Source organism: Mesitornis unicolor, unplaced genomic scaffold (assembly GCF_000695765.1).
Source record: "Mesitornis unicolor isolate BGI_N332 unplaced genomic scaffold, ASM69576v1 scaffold36779, whole genome shotgun sequence".
NCBI classification, from domain to species: Eukaryota; Metazoa; Chordata; class Aves; order Mesitornithiformes; family Mesitornithidae; genus Mesitornis; species Mesitornis unicolor.
The window spans coordinates 2,627-13,065 of record NW_010209971.1 but is presented as its reverse complement, the minus strand read 5'-3'; the positions used below and the strand labels follow the sequence as shown (position 1 = coordinate 13,065).

The 10,439-nt window shown below is 42.6% G+C and overlaps 1 protein-coding gene across 1 annotated transcript; it reads left to right on the top strand.

Moving 5' to 3' along the window:
• Window positions 1-1,577: 1,577 nt before the first annotated feature.
• Window positions 1,578-7,617, top strand: GBGT1 (globoside alpha-1,3-N-acetylgalactosaminyltransferase 1). Its single transcript, XM_010193038.1, has 6 exons — window positions 1,578-1,639; window positions 2,734-2,796; window positions 4,130-4,180; window positions 4,279-4,314; window positions 6,365-6,499; window positions 6,922-7,617. Exons 1-6 carry the CDS (start codon window positions 1,578-1,580, stop codon window positions 7,604-7,606), a joined length of 1,032 nt encoding a protein of 343 aa, XP_010191340.1. The 3' UTR covers window positions 7,607-7,617.
• The last annotated feature ends 2,822 nt before the right edge of the window (window positions 7,618-10,439 follow it).

The window sequence follows — 10,439 nt, the reverse complement described above, 5'->3', positions numbered from 1 at the left end:
AGGAATGTTTGATTTCGATTTAGCACCCCACTTCATGACAATGGACTGATTAGAGAGAGTTCAAACAAAGCTGAGAGAAATAATCACAGGTCTTGAAGTTAACGATCTACAGAGAACATTTGAAGGAGTTGTGGTGGTTGTGCTCACAGAATAGAGGAGGGAAGGAACCATCATAGCCTTCAGGTACATAAAGGGAGTCTCCAGGTGCATGATCACTGCCATAAAAAGGCACAGACTTCAGTGAGTGAGATCCTGACTGGAAATTAGGAAAAGCCTCCTGGCGGAGAAAGGCAGTAAAGCACTGGCATAGGTTGCTTACCCACACTGTGTATAGGCAGCTGACAAAGAATGATTGAAAAGCTGATTAGATCCGTTGACAGGAGAGTGAGGAAGAAGCACCAGAGCAGATTTCTCTATGGAATAATAGAGCAAATTAAAGAACTTTTTGCTACCTGTCTTTTTATAACCAAAGAAAGTAAAGTGGGGAATTTGCCACTGACTTCAGATCCTTTGACACTGTTGCCCTACCAAGGGCCAGGACAGAAAAGATCTCTGTGATGCTTACTTCGGTCTCTCTCAAAGAAGCACCCTGTACCAGTTCCTCCTACTAGCATCGATGCTACTGCCTGGCTATAAATAGGAGTTTGACAAACAGCTTTTTCCCAGCCTCCAGTCACGTGCTAGAAATTGCTTTTCTCTAACTCCAGACTGCATTACAGTCCCAGCAGCAGCCTGGAAAGCTTCCTTTGCAGAAGAGCACATTATGTGGACACAGAGGATGCTGAGGCGGCGGAAGTGATCTTGCGCACATAAAGGACTGTCTGCAGCACTGTAGTTCTGTTAAAGGTAATAATGAATGTAGCCTGGAACAATTAACGTGCTTGTGACAAGTTCCTTTGGAGGCCACGTGCAAAGGCTTTGTGTGTTTGTCGCAGGGCCTGTGGTTCACACTGTGGAAACCTTTACTTCCCTGTGATCGAAAAGGGATTGATTTGAGCTTTTAAGGTAAGACAGTTGAGCTAGGGGAAGTTGATTTTTATGGCTGTTGAAAAGGGAGTAATTTATTTGACTTACAGAGAATATCATTATCCAATATGTATTATTATCACATAATGTTTCTTTGCTTCTGTTGTCTCAGTTTAGCTTTTTACTACCTGCCCCTTTGCAGGGAGCTGGCTCTGGAAGTTACTCTTCTGTGAAAGATGGAGTTTATCAGCTAAAATGATAACTGTATTAGCTCCACAATCACCTGATATGATTGTTTTTTGTGAGCTTTTTAAAATTGCAAAGAGTGTGTTCTTTAGACGGATAAATAGAATCTGCAGAAACTGCAATCAAATCGGAAGACTCCCCATACACTTATAACTCACTATATCCCACTGAAGTGGAGAGGTTTCTAAAACAGCTTACAGGACCTGCCTAGAGACTGTTTGGGGAGCCTTATGCTCCTATGAGAAAATAATCCATTTCTCTCATAGTGAGATATTTATAGCCAATTTCCCTTGCTTTTTTGTTCTTTGCAGATTGAAAGCTGCTGGGAGTAAGAAGCTGACCGCCCTTCTTCTGCCCTAGAAGACATGATTTCCAGGAAAGTGTTGGGGTCCCTTGTCTGCCTGTTTGTTGTTACTGCATTTATCTGGTAAGCATTTGTTGGCAAGCTTGGTCATATTGAAAACATCCGGTATATATCTATACTGTGGTAAAAAGCATAGCAGCATACAAATATAGGAAGTGCATTTTACAGAAAGTGCCTGTTAGAGCTGTAAGAAAGAACCGTAATTCATATAGCAAGTAAAGTAACGCTAGTAGAGTGTGCAGCCTCTGAAGGGAGAAAAAAAGACCAATTGTATCTAAATTAGGCTGTCAACACTGTATTTGACTCACAAACAACTGTTCAAGTACAGAATATTCTGGTTACATTTCAGTTCAGGCCTTACAAGATGATTGTCTGTCTCTTCAAACAGTGTAACTAGCTAGGGATAGCTTTGTAGCTATCAAATATTATTGCTTTCAAACATTTAGAATGTTTGTAGCTTTGAGTATACTGACTGCTCGGTATGCCTTACAGACTCTCTTGAGCAAGCTCAAGCATTGTTTGAAAGGAATCTGAGATCAGGCATTTATGTTGACTATTGAGTTATTAAATTATTATTAATTATACTGTATTTCTGATGTTGCAATTTGTTCTTGCTTCACGTTGTGGGTATTTGTGTTTCACCGGTAGTTAAGTGCTGTTTATAAAAATGAATATAGATTGTGATCTAAAGTAATGGGAGAAAAGGCCTATGCAGCCTATTTGTCTGCTATGCAAATTAAGGGATGCACACACAGCATTTAAAGTTCCAGGAAGTGTCAGTATATGACGTCAGTGTTTATTGTATATTTATCCATTTTTAGCATTGCCTTATGTGTCTCCATTTGTGTACACTTTTCAAAAATGTGTAGGCCTACATTTTGCAGACCACTTGATGTAAATAGCAGTGCCTAGACCTGATGTTACAAACTGCATGCTTCTGGACTTATTTTTGTCCTGAGCTTACCATTTATGCTTTAGCAGCAGCATTTTGTGTTAAAGTGTGAATACATTGGATCCCATGTTAATTAGAAAAGTAGATAAGCAATTAGCTAGAATTACATCTCAAAATCTGTGTCAGATTCTCAGAAGATCTTGGAAAATCCTAGGAAGATAACTTTCAACATTACCTATGTTAAAATGTTTCTTCACTATCCCAGGATTACAGTTGGGAATGGAAAAGTGCACTACCTTCCATACTACCTTCCTTGCCCTGAAATCTTGTAAGTATCCTATTTAGTATGTAATGAGTAACACAGACCATTGTTACAGGAGCTGTACTGCACTGACAGTATAAGTAGTTATTAACAAGTAGTCACTTGTTCTTTATTTCATGAGTCTATAAATAGTCACTTAAAACAAAATGGTAACAACGCAACCTTTTCTGGTTTAGTCTGCTTGCCCTTCAGGACTGGCTGTACAGCATGCCCTTTGTAGAGCATGAGTGAGGCCTTCTTTGTTGTGGGTCACAGAGACTGTGACTAACAGGTTAACACTGGCTTTACTATCAGGGTGTAATCACACACTTGCACATGTACATGCAGGATCTCACTGTGCTTTGAGATGTGGATTAAGTACCCCAGCTTGCTAGATGGAGAAATGCAACTCAGAGAGGTGGAATGAACGCTCGCATGAGGAGTCCTGGCAGATTTAGAAATAACCTCTCAGTCTCCTAATCTTGTTCCTCCACTTCACTCCATGATCTGTGCTTTCCATTCACTTTATGAATGTATTTGTGTTATGGCAACACTTGAGTTGTGGATTAGAAGCCTGCACTGAGCAAAATGAAGGGTAGCTGCTTCTCCAGAAACCTTACAGTTTCAGAGTTCAGCTTCATTGCGTGATGCAAACTAATGTACAGTTAGCTTTTAAGACCTGTGCTAAATCAGTTATCTCAATAGCTGCATCAAAGAGAATTTACACTGTGAAGGAACAAGGTACAACGCCCTAAGTGACTTCACTGCTGTATCAGACCATAGCTGTAACATGACACGCCACGGCTTTTCCTGCCCTTTATCATGACGTATTGATCTTGTAAAACCAAAACAAAAAAATGCAAACAGGAAAAATTATCTCTTACAGAAGCATTTCTGATTGCTTTGAGGCATTAAAAAACATTGTGACTAGTAAGATGCATATTTCTCTGAATGCTATTTAAAGGATGATATATTTCAGGTAGTTCAGCCCTCCAGGTGAACAGAAACAGTTATGCAGAGAGTGAAGCGTATACATGACCAATACTGGCAGTGCCCAACTGACATGTGCTTCCCTAGTTTTTGACCCCTAAACTCTGATTTACCAGCAGACTCAAAGAGCTGCCAGCATCTCTTTGTCCTTGTTTTGTTGTGTGCTGTTTCAAAACTGTTACTCATCTGATAGCCCCTGACGGTGCGTACAGGCAGTGTCTAACTCGCTCTACCAGGCAGAGCAGCGTGCACAGCAACTGGAGTGAGGAGTTGAGCAGCTGTCAGTACAGCAGCAGGTCCTGAAGCTGCATCTGATACATATTCTAGAAAAAGCATTAAAATCCCTTTCTTCTTCCACCCCATCATGCAGCTCCATGAAACTTCAATATACAAAAGAGAAGCTAATCCAGCTTTCCCCCCAGTAAGTACTGGCTTTTTATTTCCTGACCTTTAAACTGCTGTTCCTCTCTTCCAGGCATATTCATGTATTATTCAGTGGCTATTTCTTCCTTTTCACAGATTATTTTATCAGCAGCCAAGAGTGCTGGCTCCAAAGTAAGTTTCTTTGTTTGAGCTTTGTAATTTGTTTCTGCTGACTTTGGTTTGGGCGCTCTGTGGCACTCGCAGTTTCAAAGTCCCGGTGCATGCTGTACAGTACCTCGCTCCAAGAAAAGCCTAACCGTACGGGTATGTCCACAGCTGTCTGTGCTGCTGTAAGGTTGAGTTTAGTCACTCTATACTTGTTAACATACCTACTGCAAATTCCCGATGAATACATCAGTACATACGCACACCCTGTCTACATGGTTACTGCCAGGGACTCTTTCTGAGACGGGAGATACATAATAGCTGGAAGACAGTGAGAAATAGCTTCTGGAACTGTCCTGTAGCTGTAACCAGCTGTGGGAGAGCTTTGAATCCATTGCAGGGCAAAATCAAGCATATGCCCTGTATGACCTTCATGGTTTCAGCTAACCTGCTGGGTCTTACGCTGGAACAAATTGCAGGCACTCACACAGACAAGTCTCTATGAGAAGCAGTCAAACCCAGTGAGTTTAAACAGACATGGAAGGTTTCAGGCAGCAACAGCTAAGAAGTGACTTAGACAAACGCTCCTTGTCAGCTCATGTTTGTTAGCAGTCTCCTTTGGTCCAGCTCCTGTGACCTGACTCTTATCTCTAGCAGTTCACCTTCAACAGCACCATTCTTCGGCATGTTAATAAACACACCCTGTTGGTACATATTATTTCACCCTCCCCCTGCTATTTCAACAGGACATGCTAGGCCTGAGTGTTTCTTTCTTCCATATTGGAATAAATTAATGTGCAAAATCATTTGTATATCCTGGACTAAAGAGGAGAGAATCGTGTAGCTTTTAGTGCTCTGAAGGGTGCACTTGAGAGGATGCATACCATCGAAATGAGTCATTGGGAAACCCAATGCAGCCCTTTAAAATGAAATTTAAAAAAGCCCTGCTTAGAGAACTTGCAGATTTTCTTTGCTCTCTTTCTCTCTCCTCCGAAAAAGGATAATTAACACAGAAAGAGAACAGTTCAGTTAGTACATTTTCTACAAAACAAATTCTTCTTCCTGTATAATTTAATCTTTTAATCATATGCATTACTACAGGAGGCAGTGAAACTGTTGTTCTCAGATCCACTCAGACTGAAAGTGTTAGCCGTGAGTTGAAAGTGCACTGCTGCCTCAGCCATCAAACTGCTCCCCACAGGTCTCTTGGTTTGGTTCCTGTGCTATTATTGCCTTGGGAGCTTGTCAGATGGGAGCTGCTTCAGCCTCCAAGTGTGGCCCTGTGACATGCATGACAAATTTCATTAGCGGAGTGCTACAGATCATGGTCTGGGGCAAATCGGAGTGGGCTAGGGTAAGCTACACATCATTAATGACATCTTGTTTTAAAATCAAAAAGGTAAGAAAGAAACCCTGAAGACAAAGAAAGTTGAAATAGCACTGCATATCTGTAACAGAGCATAATCAGACTCTGCTGCATATATATTCAGTATTTCCACCACCCACACAGGAGATTAAGGATTTTCTATAACTTTCTTACACATTTGAATGCTGGCTCACATATGGAATTTTAAATTATATCTGAATGTGTTAAAGCTATATATTAATACTGGAAAAATAAACTGTCATCCTGCAAATTGTGTTTAAATAACAAGCAATGGGATATATTTTATAGTAATTTTTGTATTACTACTTGTGTTTTAATCTGTATGTAGCAATCTGCATCATGCTGATAGCCAATATGCATAACTTCCCATTCTGTGAGTTCAGTGGTCATTAAACTCTTCTCAGCAGAAAAGTCCTATGAGCTTAAATGAGATTTTAGTAGATCTTTGGGGTTTTGCCAATTCATTAAACAGTACTTAGTTTCATCCTGGGGACTGAAATGTCCATGCTTGGTAGCCTTAACTTAGAGGGTAGGGAAAAATATCTGATGATAATACTATCCATAATGAATTAATGCTGATACACACACTCTTCTTCTAGCTACCTTTTTAGTGTTTCTTTCCCATTTCCTGCCCGTGAAACCAGAAGGAACAGTTACATTTCATTAATGCTCTCTTTTCTTTTCCTTCAGGCGTCAGGATGTGCTGACAGTGACACCATGGCTGGCACCCATCATCTGGGAAGGAACCTTCAATTCTGAGATCCTAGACAGTGCCTACAGGCCACTGAACCTCACCATTGGGGTGACAGCCTTTGCCATTGGAGAGTAAGTGAACCACTCAGTGGGTACATTTCTTGGGCTGATGTACTTCCTCTGTGGAAAGATAATTTTGGCTTTTCTTGTCCTCAGCATAGCTGAGCTGCCCCAGTTTGTAGTAAACTTTTATGCCCATGCGTTGTGTCCATAATCGTACGAGCCTATAACAGATTTGGTACCCAAGGTACCGGAAGCACGGTCAGTATTTTTGAAGAACTAGCATGTGCCTTGGGCATTAGAGCTGTAGACCCACTTGTTCCATGTCTTCCACTACACTTTTACATATTGCATGTATAGTATATGGACTCTTGCAGCAATAGGTAGTCAACTCCCTTCATCCATTGTCTTCTTCCATTCATAAAAGTACCCTTCATAATTCACCATGCATCCCCTTGTCTCTGCTCTGCTATTCATGTGTTGTGTCTGTGCAGGTACACAAGGTCTGTGGGCCGCTTCTTGGAGTCAGCAGAGAAACATTTCATGAAAGGCTATCAGGTGAACTATTATATCCTCACTGACAACCCTGAGACAATTCCTGATGTCCAGCTGCCACCTGGACGAAAGTTTGTGGTTGTCCCCATCAAGAAATACCTCAGTGGGCAAGAGATCTCCATGCGCAGGATGGAGGCCATAAACAAGCACATAGCCGAGATGAGCCATCAGGAGGTGGACTACCTCTTCTGCCTGGACATTGACATGGTGTTCTACAATGCCTGGGGGCCTGAGACCCTGGGTGACATAGTAGCAGCCATACACCCTGGCTATTTTAATGTCCCTCGTAGCCAGTTTCCTTATGAGAGGAGGAGCTCTTCAGCAGCCTACATCCCTGATGGAGAAGGAGACTTCTACTACGGAGGAGCTGTGTTTGGAGGGCTCATCAAGGAAGTCTATGAGTTCACCAAGACTTGCCACATGACCATCCTGACAGACAAAGCCAATGAGATCACGGCAGCCTGGCAGGAAGAAAGCCATCTCAACAGGCACTTCCTCTCCCACAAACCATCCAAGGTGCTTTCTCCAGAGTATTTATGGGATGTCAGGAAGCCAAAACCCCCTGAAATTCACCTCATACGTTTTGCCATAGTGGATAAGAACTACAAAGAAATAAGAGATTGATGATCTGATTCCCGCAGAGATGTCCCACACACAATTAAACCCACTGAGTATCAGTGGAACTTGCTACACCATGAATTTTTGTTCCCAATGTGAACAAACTGATAAGGGAACGTGCGTTTCTCTGGAGAGCAGGAGTCTGAATGCATTTCAAAAGCAGCAGCCAAAGTGGAGGTGAGAATGAAAACGTTTCTAGGACCCTAATATTTGTAAATACAAGCATTCTCCTTGAAGCTGCAGCACACAAAAAGGCATCCAAAAGGCCAGTTATCAAATGCAAGACTGTCCTTATAGCCAGGCTGCAAATGCCTTTGCCTTAGCATTTTCCTGAGGTCTAGCAGAAACTTAGGCAGATCAAAATGGTATTTGATATTCCTGTGGAAAAGACCTAGAGTTTCAGTAAAGACCTTTTAACTGAAAAAAAAAGAATTTTGCAGGGCAATAAATTTTCATGCATTGTGATTTAAACTCACACCCTCTGTCAGGATCAGGAGGACTCTTGTGCTCAGAGCAAGTTATCCCTGATCAGTGTGCAGCATGATTTCTTGGACCTTGTCAGCAGAGAGCTGGTGCCAGACATTGCCAGTCAGAGCCCTGGCCTGACAGGACCTATAGTGTGAATTCATATAGCAGTTATCTTCCAAATTCCAGCCTGTGTTTTGGAGACCCAAGTTTAGATAGAACTGGCACAGCTCAGACCCAGACTGAACTTCTTTGGTTTTATTTAAATCACAGATGTGCTCTGAACCTTTTCCCTGGTTCACATGTCTCTGTGGATTGTGTAATCTTTTCCAACACAGAAAATCTGGTATTGAGAGGTTCATGTTCCTATCCAGTGCTTTAATCCTTTCCAACTTTTCTGAGCTGTGTGAAATAAACTGGCTGGAAGCTGCTGGAACTGACAGCAAGAGCTGATACATTTCCAGCAAACAGGGTGATTTCATTTTATGAAATGCCCCAGTGAAACTGCAAGTTCAGTCTAGAGCTGGAAGTAGGCTGGGGTTAACATTTGCTTTGCGTGAATTGGATGAGAAGCTGAACCAGACATTTTTCAGCCTTTAAGGCCTGACAGCTCACTTGGGTGAACAGGCGGGGGGGGGTCAAAAAACGCAGAGGAACAGCCACAGCTTGCCAACGACGACTGCGTAATTGTCAGCTGAGGTCACAGCGTGGACGTTGATGTGCCACCTCCCTTGCTGCAGCATGTCTGCCATCAACATCTCCTCCGTTACCTCTACCAGAGGGCTGCGTGAGCCTGTGTCACGCTCATTTAATGCGAGCCGGGAGAGAGACCACAGGGAGCAGCAGGGAATGGCTGTGCTGAGCACTGCTGCCATGCTGTACTGCACAAAGAGGAGAAGCATGGGTGAAAGGGCTAAGCTGGCTGTTTCTAAGGGAACAGTTGTAAAAAAAAAAGGAAAAAAGGCTCATTTGGCAGAGAGAGAGAAAATGGGGAAGAGGTGCCTGACTGTTCTTGCTTCTCATCACATGAAAAAATTGCTGTATGGCAGTGTATCAAGTATTCAAAGCTTTAGGGCCCCACCACTGATTGCAGATGGCTTAACGAGCCATTTCAGTCCTGTGTGAACTGGATGAAAATGGCACTTGCCAGTGTCATTGTAGGCATTTCATCTTCCAGAAGACTAATTAGAATAGCTCTCACAGTACCCGTAATATAGATAAGGAACACAAAATACCTCCAGCTCAAAGCTCTAGTGGCAGTGGGGTATGTTGATTTATGCTTTATCCAGCAAAGGGTCTGCCCTGTTTTATCTCCTCCAGGCTGTCCTTACTGCTGTAATGCTGGAGGGAAACACCCCTCTGCAGAACTAAACTGGAACCAAACCTCCTGTGAAGTTTGGTAACCAGGCACATCTCCTAAGCCCAAAGGCTGGAGAAAGATCCTTATCTAGATATTTCCAAAAAAAATTATAACCCAGGATTAAAACAGTATCTTTCTTATTTGTAAAACAGTTGTGTCTGAAGGCCATGACTGAAACTAGCATCTCATTATGCCCGTTGCTATATATGTGCATATGGATTCTTTTACAAGCCAGAAGGAACTGTCTGGTCTGATCTGCCTAGGACAAGCCAGATGATTTTTTCCTCCTGATGTCAGTATCAAGCTCATAATACATAGCTGGGCTGTGCCAGATCCCTTAGAAATGTATTCGGATCCAATAAAAACGTGAAGTGATATAGCAGCCACAAATCCATAAATCAGCTGTGCCAATGGCTAATTCCCCTCATGCCTTAATTCTGCTCTGCATTGGTCTATGTTTGCAGCCTGTGTTTGTGGCTTCATTCTGCCATATGAAATTACTTGAATTCCTGTGCAGATATTCATAACCTGTACTAAATCCACTATGAGAGGAAGTTCTCCAGCACAAATGATGTGTGATAGAGGGTGGCCTATGTTTCTGGGTTATCTGTTCTGAAAAACTTGTGTGAAAGGCTTCGTCTCCGGCTCTGCTTCCTAGCCACCTCTTGGCCAAATGCAGGATGCTGTGATTGACGTGGTAATGGCCTGATTTGTACGGTGCCAAACATGTTTATGTTCTTGGCAGGCCTGTGGTGTCTCCCCAGGGAATGGTCTAGTGTCACACTTTACCTGACACAGTTCTGCTCGACAGGGCTGTGATTTGAAGCAGTACCTAGAAACTCCCCGTGTCTCCAGGGAGCAGAGGAATGTGACTGCAGAAACACGCTCCCTGATGCAGTGTGGGAGATGCTCCCTGAATCAGCTCCTGCCCTCCTCTAATTAGTGAAAGCTTGGACTTCTGTTGTCATCTCCTGCTGATTAATCCTCTTCCCCCAACCCTAGCAGCAAGCTTTC